The sequence below is a fragment of the Sapajus apella genome, unplaced genomic scaffold (genome assembly GCF_009761245.1).
Source record: "Sapajus apella isolate SASKATOON/1434 unplaced genomic scaffold, GSC_monkey_1.0 scaffold15, whole genome shotgun sequence".
Lineage (NCBI taxonomy): Eukaryota > Metazoa > Chordata > Mammalia > Primates > Cebidae > Sapajus > Sapajus apella.
In genome coordinates this window covers 17100425-17119558 of record NW_022436955.1, presented here as the reverse complement: position 1 = coordinate 17119558, position 19134 = coordinate 17100425, and the positions used below count along the sequence as shown (strand labels likewise).

Genomic DNA, 19134 nt, shown 5'->3' with positions numbered 1-19134 from the left:
TAATATATATTTGCCCAGGCACCCTGGCTCATGCCTGTAATCACAGCCCTTTAGGAGGCCACAGTGGGAGTATTGTTTGAGCCTAAGAGTTCAAGACCAGCCTGGGCAACATACCGAGACCCCATCTCTATAAAAGAAATTTAAAAATTAAGACAATTCAAGAACAACACATTTATTACTATGGGTCTCACTAAGCTAAAATGCTTAGTGAGATGCTGGCAGGCTACATTATTTTCTGAAGCTTTAGGGGAAAATCCATTTTCTTGCCAGCTTCTAGAGGCTGCCTGCATTCCTTGGCTGGTGGTTCCCTTCCACCTTCAAAGCCAGTTGATGACTGGGTAAGTCTTCTCAATCACATCACTCTGACACTGACTCTTCTGGTTAGGGTTACACTGGGCCCATCTCGATAATCCCAGATGATCTCTCTATTTTAAGGTTAGTGATTAGCAACCTTAATTCCCCATGGCCATGTAACATAACATATTCACAGGCTCTAGGGATTAGGATGGGGCAAATATGGGAGGCTAACATTCCCCCTACCAAAAAGTGGTGAGAACAGTACTGACAGATGACAACTATGTTATATACATATGCTATAATTAGGACAGTTACATAATAATTCTCTCTATATATAGTTTATAACAATTACAATGTGACCAGTACTGCATTAAGTACTTGATATGGTTTGGATCTGTGTCCCCACCAAACCTCTTGTCTAACTGCCCCATCTCCAACAAGTTCCCATTGTTGGAGAGGGGGCCTGGTGGGAGGTGGCTGGATCATGGCGATGGATTTCTCCCATGATGATGAATGGCCCAGCACCATCTCCTTGGTGCAGTTCTTGTGATAGTGAGTTCTCAAGAGATGTGGCTGTTTACAAGTGTGCAGCACCTCCCTGCTCACTCTCTTTTGTTCCTGCTCCCGCCATGTGAGACACCTTGCTCCCTCTCTGCCCTCCATCATGATTGGAAGCGTCCTGAGGCCTCCCCAGAAGCAGAAGCCACTATGCTTCCCATACAGCTTGCAGAACTGTGAACCAAATATATCTCTTTTCTGTATAAATTATCCAGTCTCAGGTATTTGTTTATAGCAGTGGAAGAAGGTACTAATGCAGCACTTTACAACATTAGCTCAAACAACTCTATACATATTATTGTTATTATTCCCATTTTACAGATGAAGAAACTGAGGCACAGAGGTTAATTAGCTTGCTTAGGCTCACCTAGCCAGTAAATGGGAGCTCGAACCTCAGCTCCAGAGCCTGCTCTTAACCACCATGCCATGCAGCTTCTCAAGAAATAGGGTGTCTTAAAGGGGCTGCTTACCTAAGAACAGGATTAAACACTTTCATTTAGGGAGCACGTGAACTGACCCTCCTACACTACACAGATAACTACCAAGATTCAGACTCTTACTGGGCATCTGCAGTCTGATTAATGAGAGATTAATTAATAGTCTGTATTTGTTGAGGGTCATTTTGACCAGGCCAAATAAAGAATATATTAAAACATACAATAGCCTATGTGTACCTGACACACAGAAAGCGTTCAGATACACAGAATGCTGATAAAGCACAGACAAATAAGTATCTGTCTCTAAGCAATTTGTGAAGCACAGGCTTTGAGGAGGGCACCAAACCAACCAGCCATTCTTCATTCTACGCATGATTGGAGAAGGCTGGAAACAGATGAGAGGGTCTTTGAGGCTGGTGCTTCTCAAACTTTAAGGTGCACACAATCACCCAGGGATCTTGTTAAAATGCAGATTGATTCCATAGGTCTGGAGCAAAGCCGGAAAGCCTCTAACAAGCTCCCAGGTGATCCTGATGCTGCCATCTGTAGGCCATGCTTTTGAGCATCAAAGTCATTAGCCTGCAATGTTATTTCCCCTCTGAAAATGTGTGGTCTTTCCTTTATTTGGACAACAACCATCAAGTGCTGCCAGGCACTATGCTAAGTGTTGAGGATAAATAAAACAGATACATCAGCAGAGCTCTGTGCTCTTAAGGAGTTCACAGTCCAGTTAAGGCACTAGTGAGTTTCTCCAAATTCCACAAATCAACAGCAATGTCCAATACAAAACGAACGCCATCAAAGACAAAACCCTTACAGAGCTGTCTCGAGTGAGAACAGATAGACAGGTGGTGCTGGAAACAACAATAATGTTGAGATGAATACCTCTCTCCTCAACGACTCAACAGATGACTCAAGCTATAATAAAACCAGATATTCCTGAGAAGGAGAGTGGGTGAGGGACAAAACTAGGTGTCAAAGCAACTTCAAAGCCACCACAACGCCACACACACGGAACCATGCCTATATATCATCTCTGGGTCCCTCTATTCAGTTTGGCAATGTGCAATAAGACTTGCTAGCATTTGTTAGAGTCAGGTATAAACAAAAAACTATATAAAAAAGCAGTCAAGAAAGCGGTGAAGCAGCTAGATGGTGGTGGACATACTGAGTATGAGAGCTGAACGGAGGCAGGGTGGGGAGTTTCTTATCAAAGTCCAAATCTCTCAGTTTAGGAGGAAACTAAAATCCAAAGCAACATTTGGATTACAAACAGCAGTTCTCAACTGGGGCAATTTTGCACCTTCAGGGGACACGTGGCAATGTCTGAAGACATTTTTGACTGTTACAACAGATAGAGTGCTACTGGCATCCAGTTGGAAGAAGCCAGAGATGCTGCTAAAAATCCTGGAGGCCACAGGATAGTCCACTGCAACCAAGAATCATCTATCCACCCCAAAATGTGAATGGTGTAGAGGCTGAGAAACCCTGAGTTAAGGAATTTGCCCCAGGTTAAAGAATCAATGTTACTCCACGGAATGGATTAGAGCAGTCCAACAGAACATTCTGCAATGATGGAAACAGTGTATAATCTGTGCTGCCCAATGTAGTAGCCAGCAGCTACATGTGGCTATTGAACACTTGAAATACAGGTAATATGACTGAGAAACTAAAGTTATCTTTAATAATTGAAATTTATAATAGCTACACATGGCCAACGGGTACTCTACTGGACAGAAGAGAACTACAATCCACCTTTTCTGACTCCCAGACTGGTGTTTTTCCAGTTTCACAGCCTGCTTTTTTCCACTCTTCTGAAATCACTCAACTCACTTGAGTTTAACCCTATGATCTGACTGGCAAAAAACCCCACAAAAGTAAAAATAATACTGCAGTAAAATAAATAATAAATAAATAAAACATTCGCAGTGAAACATTCGCTGTTTTGTATATTGGGAAGTAAAGTAAAATATCAGTTCATTGTTACACATACATGTAACGGGACTGCAGAAGCAAGAAAGGTCAAATTATTTCTACTTCCACTTGCAGGGAAGGGTGTTATAACACAGATAAAACAAACAACTCTCTGAGTCTTGAGATCATGAAGTTTCCGACTTGATTTCTCTACGTGGTCACTAACAGTCTCTTTCACTTCTCAGAAGCTGAAACCAGCTGGTCAGCATCACCCGTAAATTCTCCAGCTTCTGACTTCTCTCCCACCAAAGACACAACTCCCTCATTTGCTGGCTTGGGTGACACCGCACTGAAGACTCACCATGTGCCGTGCACGGTGCCAAGCACTACTCATACATTATGTCACTTCATTCTCAGTGCAGCCCTTTGTGGCACCGGGAGGTTAAAGAACTGGGACCAAATCACACAGCCAGTCAGGAATAAAGCGGGGACTCCCAGATATGACTCCCAATCTGCTCTGAAACACTGCACTAAGGTAAGGGCCTGCAACCTGGGAAAGTAACACTGGCTGGGAAGGCGTGAGCAGTCTCCCTGGGGAGCAGAGCAGTCAAGGGCTGCATAGCCAGGGAGGGGTCCTGACGGCTCTTACTTCTCAATCTCCAGCGCTGCCACCTTCCGCTTTTCGTATAGCTTGTCATTGAGGGCGCGCACGATGTTAGGCGTGAGAGGCGCGAAATCCTTCTCCGGGTTCATGGTGATAGCTCCGGGAGCCTCGCGACTCCTTAACCCGCGGCTGCCGGGGCCGCGCCGGAGCCAGGGGAGTCTGCGGCTCCGCGCTGCCCCCGGCGCCGGCGCATGGACCACGCCGCTCCGGGCTTGTCTGCCTCGCCCCGCCGCCGCGCTCTGGAACCCGGGCCTGGACCCTGCTCCAGCACACCTGACCCTGGCCGCCTAATAGCTCCCGCCCGGCACTAGCAGCACTCACGGGACAGCGGCCATGTTACTCGGGTCACATGATTCTACAGCACTTCCGCCTTCCGCCACGAGGACCCGCCTTTCTCCAGCCACGCCCCCACCACGGGCCGCGCGTTGATTAACCACGCCCTCGCAAGGCTCCATCCCCCACGCGCACATCATCCTGGCTGCGCGCAGGGTAGCTGGAGTGTGGTTTGAGACGTGCTTTAATGGGTGTGTATCTCCTGCCCAATTGATGGCACGTGGTGGGCTTCTGTAGACGTTCCTGAGATCGAAGGGGTTCCTGGAGTCTGATTCACTTAACGTGATTCAATACTCACCGAATTCACTGGTTCATTCAGTACTTGGTCACTTACCAATTTTGTGGATGCCCATGTTTCCCTAACTGGAGTAACACCGTCATCACTTTCACCATGTTTTAGCCACTTGTATTAATACTATATCTATTTAATGTTTTCCTCAAATCAATTCACTAAAAAAAAAAAAAAAAAAAAAAAAAAAAAAAAAACCCTAAAATCTTTTTTAGCTTTGCTTATGCCCTAAAATCACGAGTTTGAATAGGTATATTTTTTTCTAAACACATCAAAATAAATTCTCAGTTAAAAATGGCACTACCTGTCTACCACCTAAGATCTCAGTTACCAATAGTGTCTGTCACCCCACCATTTGGGGCTTGAGGTGTGTTTACCATGCTCTGATGCCTAGGACGGCTGGTTACAGACAGACAGAAAGGCCCCAGATCTGCTGAGTTCAGGTCTCTAGATGGGTCCCCTGGAAAGCAGCCCCTTCAGATGCTTTGGGAATCACACTACATGGTGGAACAGAAATCTCAACTATGTGGCCAAATATTTAAAAGCAATTTATGGCTGGAGTGTGGTAAACATGCAGTGACAGAAAGATGAATCAGACATTATCATAAGTTTTCAGAGTGAACAGGGACTTAGGACAAGGGCTACATTACAGTGGAGCTCAAAGAATATCAAATATAAACAGTTTTAGAATGGATGGTGATACTCTTCTCTAATGAATGAAAAGTGCCTTATAACAATCCTGAAAATGGAATATTATCCTCAACTCATAGATCAGAAACAGGGACACAATGAATGAATGGCAAAGGTAGGCAGAATTCTAGAATGACCTCCAATATTCCCACCCGTTTGTGTACATGCCCTGTATTATGCCCTCTTTCAGTGTGAACAAGACTTGTAAACATGATGGGCTGTGTATCACTCACATGATTATATTATGCAATATTGCAGAAGAGATTTTGCAAATGTAATTAAGGTCCCCAATCAGCTGACGTTGAATTAATAAGAGAGATTAACTTGGGTTGGCCCGACTGAATCAAGTGAGTACTTAAAAGAGATGAGAAGAAATCTGAAGTGGAAGAGAGACTCTCCTGTAAGGACTTTAGTCACATGGCCACAAGGAAATGAATTTTGCCAACACACTGAGGGTCCTTGGGAGCAGATCTTTCCATAGTTGAGCCTCCTGATGAGGATGCAGCTGGCCAGCACCTTGATTTCAGCCTTGTGGAACCCTGAGCTGAGAATCCAGGTCACACTGGACTCTCAAACCAGGGAAACTGTGGGCTAATAAATTTGTATTGTTTTAAGCTCCTAGTTTTGTGGTAATTTGTTATGCAGCTATAGAAAATGAATACAAAGGTTAATCCCAAACTCAGCAAGTCATGGAGATAGGATGTCTAGACAATCCATAAAAAATGTATTTTTCTATACTGGTGGGGTTTTCAGAGCTGTTAAAATCTTTGCCGACACAATCCTATCAATGAAGGTAGGTGCACTAACAAGCAGTAGTAGTACTGCCAAGAACGTCTCCAAATGTCTTGCAAAGTTTGGTTTTAGGATTTTGATGATGGTTGATGCAAAACACTGAAAAAATGTAAATCAATGGGAATGATTTAGTTCTATTTCTCCAGAGTGTGTTGATCACCACGGGACCCTTATCTAATATAATATTTCATCTGTTTCTTTTGCTTTTTGGTTTGGCCTTTTCTTAGAGGTGAACTGAATTTCCCAAGGGTCAAAATTTCCCAGTTTTTAATAATTCAAACAGTAAGGATGTTTTTTTTTTTTTTTTTAACAGAAGTATTCTTTTCTCCTGAAATTACATTCTGACTCAGGTTACTAAGTAACCAGTTTCTTATTCAAGGCCCAGACCAGTGTCTACCTTTAAGTCCGAAGTTCCTAGAAAGAAGTGTTTCTTTTCTCTAATATCTTGAAAAATGCCAACTAGGTAAGATTATTTATGCATAATTGAACTAGCAGTCGTGCTAAAAATAAAGTCCAAGGGCCACCCTTGCCTTCTATCCTTGTTCCTCTTCTCTGACCTGTGGCCATTCCTGTTGAAACTCTTCTGGATTAGGGGATAACTGATGTGCCCGGCTGCATACTGGTCATCATTTCATGGTTATAATTCATCTGCATCTGTATGATGCTTGGATGAAGCAAGCATCTCTTATGATGCTAGAACTTGTAATAGTTCTGTAACAACTATTCATAATCACTATTACAAGGTATGTAAAAGTTATGACATAACTTGTAGCAAGAGGCTGCTGGTGACATTGTAAGAAATTGTACCTAAATCTTGAACTGTGCAAAGCAGTTTCTCCCAGAGCAATGCTTGCCTTCAAGGAAACTTTAGTTTAATAATGGCTCCAAAGCACATGGGTAGTGATGCTGGAACAATTATAATTGTTCCATGTTATCATTATTGTTGTTCTTCTCTTACTGTGCCTAATTTATAAATTAAACTTTACCATAGGTATGTATGTAAAGGAAAATACCACAGTATGTAGAGTATTCAGTACTATCTGTGGTTTCAGGCATCTACTGGGGACCTTGGAATATATCCCCTGAGGATGAGGGAGGACTACTGTAAAGGTCTGTGTTTACGGACATTCTAGAAAAAGCTTCTTTGGTCCTGGAGTATACTGGGCTAGGGTTGTGGGAAGGTGCAGAAGAAGTAGAAGAGTCTCCCTCCATCAAAGCCACCTCTGACAAGTATAAGGGCTTGCTAAAAGATTGTTGAGCCACACCGGTAGACTTTCTGATTCAATAGATCTGATGTGTGGACTGAGAATTTGGATTTTTAATAAACTCCCAGGTGATATTACTGCTGCTGGCCCAGGGACCATTTTTAAGACCCATTTCTTTATGGCATTCATTCCCAAGAGGCCATCTTCTTCCAGCCTCCTCCCCCTCTTGCAGGAGGGCTGTAGGGGATGAGTATGTGGAGCAGGTAGATGCAGGGGGACCCTCAGTCAGAGGTGTATGTCTGCAGAAGCAAATCCATTCCAGGGCCAGACTTTAACCATCTTTATTTCAAAAGGTGATGCTGATAGGTAAGTGGTCCTATTAATACACACCACAAGACCCAGGGGAAGCCAAGTCTCTGGGCTGAGGCAGGTGCCCCACTGCTCCTTGGAGGTGAAGCTTCCAGAGTGATGTTTGAAAAAAGGCACTAATCACCATGCTTTAGGTGCACACAAAATAGGGACAGTTGCAACGTATCAAACTGAGGTGTGGTCCTTTCCCTGGCAGGGATTTCCTAACTCAGTTGCAGCACAAATGGCGGGGCAGGTGACTGATCTGTAGCACTGGTTCTCAACTCTGCTGTACAAGTTATGTATATAATAAAGATGCCCACACCCCTCTCTGGACCAATTAAATCAGATGGGGTTGAGGGAGGCTCTGAATGAGAGTTAGGTGGTTCTGATGTGCAGATGGGATGGGAATCCCTGCTCTTCCTGCAAGTGCTACCCAAGCCTGGGAGTGTGTGTGGCAGCGGAAGCTGGGATATCTATTAGCCATTCTCCAGGTCCTGGACTTCCGTGAGAACTTTCTGTGTAGGACAGATGTGGGATTCGGACACTGATAGCATAAAAGCCAAGAGAAAAACTGACGGAAGTGTCCCTGGGTTGCCCTAATGGTATCTGTTCATCCCTTTGAAAATACTTGACTTTTATGTGAAAGCAGAATATTTGGCTTTTATGTGAAATATTTGGCTTTTATGTGAAAGCAGAATAAAATGCCACATCAAAATAGTCATATTTAAGGGCTTTTTAAACCATTTTGGATTTTATCAGTTATCATTAGTTTATTATAAAATAGAGATATGGAAATTATTTACATGATGAAAGATTTCAGGACTTCCATGGAATGGGCAGCTTCACGTTGATGCTATTTCAATAGTGACTTATTTCAGTCTACGTACCTTCCAAGAATATCACCATCTCTAAATAGGAAATAATCCTTGCCATCTAGAACTACGCTGGTGCCTCCATATTCTGGGAGAAGAACTTTATCTCCAACTTTCACGCTAACTGGTTGAGTCTCTCCACCCTTTCCTTTAGAACCCCATCCAACAGTGACTACTGTTGCTTGCAATACTTTTCCTTGAGATTTTTTGGAAGCGTAATGCCTCCTTTGGTTACAGTTTCAGCAGCACTCCTTTCAACCAATACTCGGTCAGAGAGTGGGAGAAACGTTCTAAACACCTGTCCTGCCATGACTCCCGCCGCCTCAGATTCGTGCTCTGGTGCACTGCGGCAAGGAGAGACCCCACCATTTTGGATCTTAAAAGAAACTGCAGTGACCAGCGGCACGCGCTGCTAAGTGTTGTACGGTAGAAGGTTATTAGTGTGATACCTGTGCCTTCTTGTAAAAAATGGAGATTATTACAAAGTACTTGAGCTTTGGGGTGATGTCAAGAAACAAAATTTAAGGACTTACAACGATTCAGTTGTCTAAAATATAGATCTGTTGTGTGTAGTTATAATGTTTAATATGAAATAGATATTTCATATCTATATTTGGAAAACATGTAATATGGAAATAACTGCCCCTATAATTGTATGAGAAGAATAAAAACAGTTCCTTTAGAATTTTTATTGTTTTCTCTATTCTTTGTCAGGCTAAGACAATGCGTAGATTTTGGTTGATGCAGGTAACTCTGGTTACCACTAAAGGGTGATCCCCTTTAGATAATAAACCCATTTAATTCCAGCTTCACTGCCTTCACCAGGAGGGCAGCTCACAATCAGCTTGGTGGTGATGGGGGTTTTGCTGCCGGATGGGTTTCCTTCAAAGAAGACTGCGATGTTGTTGATCTTCTTGGGCCGCACTGACTCCACAGCGCGAATGCTGAAGGCTGGGTTCTCCACGATGATGGAGAAGGTCACCACGTGATAGAATATATTCTTGAAGGGGATGATTATGCTGTACCCGGCTCGGATCAGGAAGGGACCTTGGGGCTTGGGAGGCAGAGCCATTCCAAAGAGGGGGATGATATACTCCCCACCTGCAAGTGATGATAGGATGAGGATGCCCTTGGTCTCACCCAGGTGGCTGGGCTCGAAGAAGACTTCCACACTGGCTTCAGTGCCGCTCTGGCCTCCTGGGGCTGCATTAATGATTTTTTCTGCGTGGAAGTCTGTGCAGTCTGTCTGAAAGGGGAACAAACAAACTCAGCTCACGTGAGATCCTGAGGAGCACCTCAGGAGCTCAAGTCCACCCCAGTCCCTCCACCCCTAGACATCAAGCTACTATGTCTGTGTGAGACTGGGAATGCTATAAAGTTGTGTCCTTATAACTCCCCTGCAGGGTAGGCATGACTAATTATTATTTCCATTTTGCTACAAAGAAACAAAGGCAAAGAGATGTTAATAATGTGCACTGAGACACACAGGCAGATTATGTCAATAGGGCAGTCACGGAGGCTGGTCCCCTATATCGGGTTCTTTCCTTCCATGCACATGGAAGACCAAACATCCTGGCTGTTTGTGGATGGGTGGGGCTAGTTTCAGACAACTGGCGGTGAGCAGAAGCGTAAGGTGCGCTTCCATGCTAGAGCCTTTCATTGCCAGTTTAACTCCTGTCAGGGTCTTTTCACCCCTCCAGTACTGTACTGGAAATATCTGAGGTGCTGCTGGAATCCCAAGGGACTGAGATGAGTAGGTTCCCCTTCCGGCCTCTCTGGTAGATAGCTCAAATGAGGAACAAGTCTTCATCTTAAGCCTCTGTGATTGTTACTGCATATAACTTAGCCTCTCTTGGCTGATAAGACTCCTCAAGAGCCTCTGCCTCTTGGTTACAGCCACAAGGTCTCTGATTTTACCTGGGCATGTGACTGCCCAGTACAAAAGCTATCTCTCCTAGCTCCTTTGCTGATAAGTGTGGTCCTGTGAAGTTTGGTTCCAGGGAATATTAGTGGAGGTGCTATATACAGCTGTCCCCTCTTCCCTTGTAGCTGGCTGGAATGTGGATGTCCCGATAAACCATCTTGGCCCATGTGGACCAAAACAACTCCAGGGAGAGGGCAAAGCATTGGGACAGAAGGTATTGGGTGCCTGGTGTCAGCAAGCTGCGATTCCAGCTCAAACTGCTTATGCTCAGACTGTTATTTGTGAGAGGAACCAACATCTAATTTGCTATTATTTGTGGTTTTTGTTTTTTAAATCTTTATTTTATTTTATTTTTAAAAATAGAGACGAGGTCTCACTCTGTTGTCCAGGCTGGTCTTCAACTCCTGGCTACAGTGATCTTCCCACCTGCCTCCCAAAGGGCTGGGATTGCAGACATGAACCACTGCACCTAGCTTTGGGTTTCTGTTTTAGTAGTTGAACCTATATTTCAACTGATATAACAGCTAATGTATATGGGGCACTTACTATAGGCTAGGTTCTAAGAAAATGGCTTTAGATACATATTTAAAATCCTTACAGCAATCCTGCAAGGTCAGGGGTATTAGTCCCATTTATAGATAAGCTTAGAGAGCTTAAGCAAATTATTTATACAAAGAATAAGTGGTGAAGCCAGGATTCAAACCCATGTCTGTTTGATTCCACAGCCGATGTCATGACCACTAAGCTACGCTGTCTCCCTCTCTGGGTCCCTGAGTGTGCTGTGGGAAACAAAACTCCCCTACCCTCCATCACAGCTTGTTAAGACAGAAAGTCTATAATGGCAAAACTCAGGCCTGACGCTGTTTGTTTCTAGCTGGGCATTTCCAGGCTAGATTCAGGCCTCTGAGGCAGGTGTCACCATGGCAATGAAGCACCTGAGTCTCTCTGAGTCTCACATTCATTCTCCCTCTGTGTCTCCTCTCATTGTTTTTGGATCCAGCATTCTTGCAAGGGAAGGGGCTACCCACCCTGCAGTAGTATTCTGTCCTCTGCCGTGTATAATTTATGAACTTCACAAGGATGTTTTGACTGCTGCCAAGGGCAGTATGGAAGTGAACGGGCTTTTCCGGAAGTGCTGGCGTGGCTTTCAGATTGAGCTCATACTGGTAGTAACCCAAGTCAGTGCTGTGCAAAGTCAGTCTTCCTAAGGTTTCTCCAGCTTTCAGGGGCTGGAATTCAAAAGAGAACGTGCCCTGAAAGAGAAAACAGAGGCTCCTGTCATGCTGAAAGACTAACTCATCACCTACAGACCTGCCCAAGGCTCCATAGGCAGGTTGGGGGCAGAAATCGTGCTCTTGCTCATGAAGATCTTGCCCCTGTGGAACCTCTGTCCATACCAGCCCACCGTTCCTCCCCTGTTCTCCTCCTAGCTTTCTCTAGTCCGGGTGATTCTGTATCTGGGATCCCCATGAATCTAAGTGCAGGGGCTGGACCTTCTCCTGAGAAGCACACGCAGGGAGATATGAAGACGGGTGAGTGCTGCCGCAGGAGGGCTGAAGCTTAGGCAGCTCCTTCTTTGCTCATGGCTAATCTCAGAACAGTGCCCTGGATTCTGCCATCCTTCATTATTGCCCATAGCAAAACAAAGCAAGAACCAAAGAGCATTCCTTATATAGCAGAACGAGGAAAACAATTCAAATGTATCATTAGTAGAAGATTGGTTAAATAAATTACAGTTTTCTCACTTCAGTGGAATATTGTGCAGCCACTAAAAAGGATGAGGTAGAGCAATACACATTGAAATGAAAGGTGTTGATGACGTTTTAAGTGGAAGAAAGGAGGTTCCAGAAATGCATATATAGTATGAGCTCTTTTTTTGTAAAGAGTATGTCTATGCATGTATAGAAAGAGACTGTGAGAATGTATCCCACACGGTTACCAGTAGCTATGTTAGTGTGGGAAAATGGGATTCTGGAGACTTATTTTCAATTTCATATACTTTTATATAGGTAAAGTTTTATTCTACTATGAGTAGGTATTTTAAAAAATAACTAGTTCTTACTGAAAAATACCAGGCTGGGTGCAGTGGCTCACACCTATACTTTGGGTGGGTAAGGAAGGATGATCACTTGAGCCTAAGAGTTTGAGACCAGCCTGGGCAGCATAGCGAGAGCCTGTTTCTACAAAAAAAAAAAAAAAAAAAAAAAAATTAGCTGAGTGTGGCAGCACATGCCGGTAGTCCTAGCTACTCAGGAGGCTGAGGCAGAGGAGCCCTTGATTGCAGGAGTTTAAGGCTGCAGTGAGCTATGATCATACCACTGCACTCCAGCCTGTAAGACACAGTGAGACCCCATCTCTAAAAAAATGTTTTTAAAAAGAAAAATATCACCCACACAACAATCCTGAATGTTCTTCACACATACCCCAAAACCTAAAACGCAATAAAATACAAAAAAAAAGAAAAATAGCAGAAAAAAAAAGAGAATATCACTGAAGTTATAGATGTTTAACAAAAAAGGATATGGTATAAGAACTTAGATAATTTTATCACAATTCAAAAACTAGATAAAACAGACACATGTATAAACAAACATAACTTATAAAAACAGACCCAAGAAGACATAGAAAACCCACATAATTCTATTAATATAACCATTAGAGAAATGTAATCAATAATAAAAAAAATCCTTAAATAAATTCCAGGTACATAAAGCTTTACTTGTAGGTTATACTAGACAATCAAAGATGAAGGAATACCAGTATTCCACAGATTCTCTCAGAGGAAAAACAAAGAGGGAACCCACTCTAAACAACGTAAAGTTGACACCAAAATTCAGCAAGAATAATAGGAGAAACAAAAATTGGATGCCAGTCTTTCTCCTGAACATAATGAATTTTAGAGGATAGTTGGGTACAAAGTCAATATACAAAATAAGTGAATTTTAGCCACGTCCGCAGCTCACACTTGTTAAACCCAGCACTTTGGGAGGCCCAGGCAGGAGGATCACTTGAGGCCAGGAGTTCGAGACTGGCCTGGCTAACATGGTGAAACCCTGTCTCTACTAAAAATACAAAAATACCCATGCATGGTGATGCATGCCTGTAATCCCAGCTACTCAGGAGGTTGAGGCATGAGAATCACTTGAACCTGGGAAGTGGAGGTTGCAGTGAGCCTGATCATGCCACTGCACTTCAGCCTGGGTGACGGAGTAAGAAACAAACAAACCAACAAACCAACCAACCTGAAATAAGTGAATTGTAAAAGATGATTGGGTACAAAATCAATACAAAAATCAGTTATATTTCTATATGCTTACAACAAACAGAGAATGAAAATTTAAAAAGGTACTATTTATAATAGCATAAAAATATATAAAACTTAGAAAGGAGCCTAGTAGAAGATGAATAAAGTCTCTACATAGAAAACCAAAAAAGGGCTATTGAGAGAACTTAAAAAGGCCTTAAACAAGCGGAGATTTGCTCGTGGATTGGAAATCTCAATATTGTAAAGATATGAATCCTCCTTATGATAGACAGGCTCAAAATGGTCCTCAATGATCCCCACCTGTGGGGATTCCCACTCTCGTGTAGTCCTCTCCCACATGATACCAGGGGCTGACCTATGTGACCACCGGTATATGGCAGAAAGGATGGCATGTCACTTCTGAGATTAAATGATGAAAGACTGTGGCTTCTTTTCTTGTGCACTCTTTCTCTTAGATCTCTCATCCTAGGGGAAGCAAGCTGCCATATTGAAAGCAGCTCTAGGGACAGGCCCAAATGGTGAGGAACTGAAGCCTCCAGCCAACAGCCAGCAGGGAGCTAAGGCCTTTCCAGCAACCATAGGTGAATTTAGAAACAGATAATCTAGCCCCAGTCATGCCTCAAGATGACTAGAGTCCTGGCTGATAACCTGACTCCAACCTCCTGAGAGACCCTGAGCCCAAACCGCTTAGCCAAGGTGCTGCTCTTGAATCCTGATCCTCAGAAACGGCACAGACAGTAAACGTTTGTTGTTTTAAGCTGCTAAGTTTTGGTTCATTTGTGATGGATCAACAAATAACTAATATATTCTCAAAACAATCTATAGGTTCAATGTAATCCCAATCAAAATCCCAACAGGTTATTTTTCTTTTCTTTTTGTTTTTTATGGAGGAACTTGACAAGCTGATTTCAAAATTGATATGGAAATGTAAAGGGCCAAGAATAGCTAAAATATTCTGGCAGAACAGTAAGATAAGAGGTTAGTAAGTCTCAACATAAAGCTGGAATGATTGATTGCTTTACCAGACATCAAACCTTACTCTAAGTGGGTAGTAATTAGGATGCTATGATATTGGCACAAATTCACAAATTAAATCATTATGATATCATAGAAAAGCTAGAACAGATCCATGCATAAATGAGCTTGATTTATTTCATAAATGGTCCTGCAGAGCAGTCAGGGAAAAGATGGCCTTTTAAGTAAAAACAGCATGAGACAATTTATATCCACTTGGAAAAAAAAAAAAAAACTTGACTCCTGCTCACAGCATGTGAAAAGCAATTCCAGGCTCTGGGCAAGATGACTGTAGCAACATAGTTTGGTATCTCCCCAAATCTCCGCACAAAACACACAGATCTACTAGGTCAACAGCAGCAAGAACACATGGTCAACATTTATTTATTTATTTTTGAGATGGAGTCTCACTCTGTCTTCCACGCTGGAGTGCAGTGGTGCAATCTGGGCTCACTGTAACCTCCGCCTCCTGGGTTCAAGCAATTCTCCTGCTTTAGCCTCCCAAGTAGCTGGGACTACAGACACAGGCTGCCCACGCCTGGCTAATTTTTTGTATTTTAACAGAGACAAGGTTTCACTGTGTTGCCCAGGCTGGTCTTGAGCTCCTGAGCTCAGGCAATCCACCTGCCTCAGCCTCTCAAAGTGCTAGGATTACAAGCATGAGCCACTGCACCTGGCCGCATGGACATTTATAACAAAACTAAGTGCAAAGGTAACCCCTCAAATCCCAAAATACTAGCAGATAGGACCAAACTACTAAACACTAGTAGATGGGTACAGTATCAGCCACTATATGGGAAAAGCAGAAGGAAGGCAAAGGATCATCAGTCCTGAGAGCTCGAGAAACCAGAATCATCTCTGAATTGAGGGATCTCATGCAACCTGGGAAGCTTTTATTCCACTGACATTGAATGAACAGGCAAAAACCTGGAAAACCCGACAGGTCAATTTGACAACAGCAGCCTTAAGTAGAGGAGTGATTTCAGGCTCCAGTTTATGGTAAATTGCAAAAACTGCTGTGATAGGACTGGACAATATGGGGCAGTATAGGCCATTTGAATGCACAAAGCCAAGTGACTGAAGCTCCTTTCTAAGATAAAACACCTGCACTGAGAGAAATCTAAGAAAGTAGAATCTATTTGACCACAACTGAGAGACACTAGGGGTAAAGGAAAAATAGAACTCAGAAAAAAAAAAAATGAGAATGAGAACAGAGAAAATAAATGTTAAACGCATAAGGCTGTATTTGAAAAAAAAAAATCAACATCTTGCAGTTACAATAGAGGAGAAAGCCTTAGATACCTAGGCTACCTTCTCCTTCCAAGAGTATGGAAAAATCTAGCATGAGCAATGGAAAAGGAGGATGGTAGAATTATACACAAAGTTATTATCCTAAAAGAGTGAATGATGAGCAGAGCAATAATGAAGACAAGACAGGAAGAGATATCTACAAAACAAAGGAGAAAAAGAAAAGAGAACAACCTAGGTAATGAGAAAGCACATGGGGGTATATAAACTTGACTAGGTCAATTTATTACATACAAATAATATAAATGTGCCAGTGAAAAGTAAAGATTGCTAGCATGGATTAAAAACCAAATATGGCTGGACGTAGTGACTCAGGCCTGTAGCCCTTGGGCGCAAGCAATCCACCTGCCTCAACACTTTGGGAGGCTGAGGCGGGTGGACTGCTTGAGCCCAGGAGTTCAAAATGAGCCTACAAAAATATATGAAAATTAGGCAGGTGTGGTAACACGCACCTGTAGTCTCAGCTACTTGGGAGGCTGAGGCGGGAAGATCACCTGAGACCGGGGAGGTTGAAGTCGCAGTGAGTCATGATCATACCACTGCACTCCAGCCTGGGAGACAGAGTGAGATGAAATGAAAAAGCGATGTCACATGAAAAAGGTAATAAAATATTAACAACTTTATGCCAACATTTTAATATATGGAGGAAATGAACATGATCTTATGACTGACTCAGGAAGCAACAGAAAATCTAAGTAGTCCAATAACCCATTAAAGGAACTGAATAGTAGTAGACAAATTAGTATATTCCACAGCAGCAAAGATAAATGAACCTCAGCTGCGTGCAACAGAACGGATGCATGTCACAATCACAACATTGAGCAAAAGAAAGAAGATGTTACAGAAAGCATGTGCTCTGATTTCTCTCACAGAAAGGTCAAAAACAGGCAAATCTAAACTGTGTTCTCAAAAACAACAACAACAACAACAAAATGATCATCACAAAACAAGGACACTGGTAGCTCTGAGGGGTGAGACAGGGAGGGTGTTGTGATTGGGGAGGGGCACACGGCTGAAGGAGGTTTCTGGGGTGATGGCAATTTCATAGTTCTTGGCCTGGGTTTTGCTTACACGGAGATTTATTTCATAATTATTTGTTTGAAATACACGTTGTAATACATTACAGGAATATATATATATATATATATATATATATATATATATATATGTTTTATAGACTTTTCAGTATAGATTTTATAGTTCACAATAAAACACATCAAAATTAAAGGGCATGGAGACTTGCTCTGAAGAACAAAAGGGACTGTAGATTCTGAACGGGAAGGAAGTCGGCTGGGTCTGGAGTGAGAGGAACTCATCAGGTGGGCTGAAGGTGGAGAAACAGAAGAGATTTGATAGAATCTGGGCAGGGAGAATTTGGAGTGATAACCTGATAAAAAGAATCCAAAGAAAGTTCATCTCCCTACCAGTTCACAGCTCTTTAATTCCAGCCACGCCCTCCTAACGACTGTCAAAGTTTTCTTTTGCACCTTCCTGAAGTAGTACATCTATGTGTGCATGCATTATTAAGTACCTTGTTTTCCTTTCACTACACCTATTCTTTATTACTTTTATTTTATTTTATTATTTTGAAACAGAATCTCACTCTGTCGCCCAGGCTGGAGTGCAGCGGCGAGATCTCGGCTCACTGCAACCTCTGCCTCCGGGGTTCAAGCAATTCTTCTGTCTCAGCCTCTTGAGTAGCTGGGATTACAGGCACCCGCCACTACTAGTGAGCTAATTTTTGTATTTTTAGTAAAGACAGGCTTTTACCATGTTAGCCAGGCTGGTCTCAAACACCTGACCTCAAGTGATCTGCCCTCCCTGGCCTCCCAAAGTGGAGGGATTACAGGCATGAGCCACCGTATCTGGACTCTACACTATTTTTGTAATGATCAAAAAACAAAAAAAAAATAGTTTTAGCTGGAACAAAGCAAGCAAACAAATCATAGAGACAAGGTTCATAAGAGAGAATTCCAAACTATCTGCCCAAGCTCATGTGAGGACTTCAGCAATAAGGAAAGGAACGTGAGGGTGATGGTTCCATCCCCTGCCTTCCTGACCACTGCCAGAGCCGGTCCACCCTCCGGGGATGCAGAATGTGGATCCAGAGGTCTCAAGGGTGGAGGCCACTATCTCAGCTCTCAGGGAGCTCCTGACAGCCAAGGGGCCATACCTCGGAGTTGGGAGGCACCACAAACTGGGAGGGGAGGGCGATGTCCGGTATCCGGCATTCCACAGAGAAGGTCACCGAGTAGGGCAGAGGGTTCTCCAGCTTGATGGAGGCTGATGCAATCTGCCGGACGGGGGTCACCATCTCGATGGTTTTGATGATGCCTGAAGGGATGGCCCTGAAGCTCACTGTGTAGTACAGGAACTCATTTGTCACCTCGTTTCGGAAGATCACCTGCATTCACCGGGAGAAAGGGAGGAAGGAGGGAAGAGCAGGGGTGAGCCGAGGGTCATCTGCACATTTTCAAGGGCTCCTTCTCTTTGTTAGCATTGTCTGGCATATGAAGCACAGGTAGCAGGGTGACAGGACCCCTGCAACATACCGGGATCCTTGCCAGCCAGCTTTTCTCATTAGGGATTCCAGTCCGGTTCCTCCCTAATGAGAGATTATTAAGTAGTCTGGGCTTGCTTTAGAAGAGGCTAGAGCAGGACTGTCCAATGCCAGCACTTTCCTGATGGGGACAGCTGGCTACCTCTGGAAAACAAGTGAGACCTCTGAGGTAAGTGGCAATGGGCTTTTCTTTCTTTCTTTCTTTCTTTTTTTTTGAGACCAGGTCTCACTGTGTTGCCTAGGCTGGAGTGCAATGGTGTGACTCGGCTCACTGCAACCTCCGTCTTCCTGGTTCAAGTGATTCTCCTCCATTAGCCTCCCGAGTAGCTGGGATTACAGGCAAGTGCCATCATTGCTGGTTAATTTTTGTATTTTTAGTAGAGACAGAGTTTCACCATGTTGGCCGGGCTGGTCCTGAACTCCTGACCTCAAGTGATCATGTTGGCCTCTCAAAGTGCTGGGATTATAGGTGTGAGCCACCACACCCAGCCACAGTGGGCTTTCTTCCTATTCCTGCTGCTGCTGGGATAGCTTAAAAACAATAGCATCTAACAGTTAATTAATGATTACTGTGTACCAGGGAATAGAAATAATTAGTTAAAGCACACAATCTGTAGGCACTGTTATTATGCCACTTCACCTTTTTTTTTTTTTTTTTTTT

The 19134-nt window shown here is 43.3% G+C and overlaps 2 protein-coding genes and 1 long non-coding RNA gene across 5 annotated transcripts in view; 1 reads left to right on the top strand and 2 right to left on the bottom strand.

Annotated features, from left to right (window-relative positions):
* VAC14 (VAC14 component of PIKFYVE complex) overlaps window positions 1-4229 on the bottom strand; it is a 124229-nt gene extending 120000 nt beyond the window's left edge. The window contains exon 1 of the mRNA XM_032284420.1: window positions 3856-4229. Within this exon, the coding sequence (XP_032140311.1) occupies window positions 3856-3959 (104 nt within the window). The 5' untranslated portion in view covers window positions 3960-4229. The remainder of the gene's footprint in view (window positions 1-3855) is intronic.
* LOC116555618 overlaps window positions 2906-19134 on the top strand; it is a 19062-nt gene continuing 2833 nt past the window's right edge. The window contains exons 1-2 of the long non-coding RNA XR_004270604.1: window positions 2906-2918; window positions 8833-8835. This is a non-coding gene — a long non-coding RNA (uncharacterized LOC116555618). The remainder of the gene's footprint in view (window positions 2919-8832; window positions 8836-19134) is intronic.
* Window positions 8971-19134, bottom strand: part of HYDIN (HYDIN axonemal central pair apparatus protein) — a 432426-nt gene continuing 422262 nt past the window's right edge. For all 3 annotated transcript variants that reach the window (XM_032284417.1, XM_032284419.1, XM_032284418.1), the window contains 3 exons: window positions 18087-18317; window positions 11355-11579; window positions 8971-9648 (listed from right to left, as the gene is read on the bottom strand). In XM_032284417.1, the coding sequence (XP_032140308.1) occupies window positions 9166-9648; window positions 11355-11579; window positions 18087-18317 (939 nt within the window). In that variant the 3' untranslated portion in view covers window positions 8971-9165. The remainder of the gene's footprint in view (window positions 9649-11354; window positions 11580-18086; window positions 18318-19134) is intronic.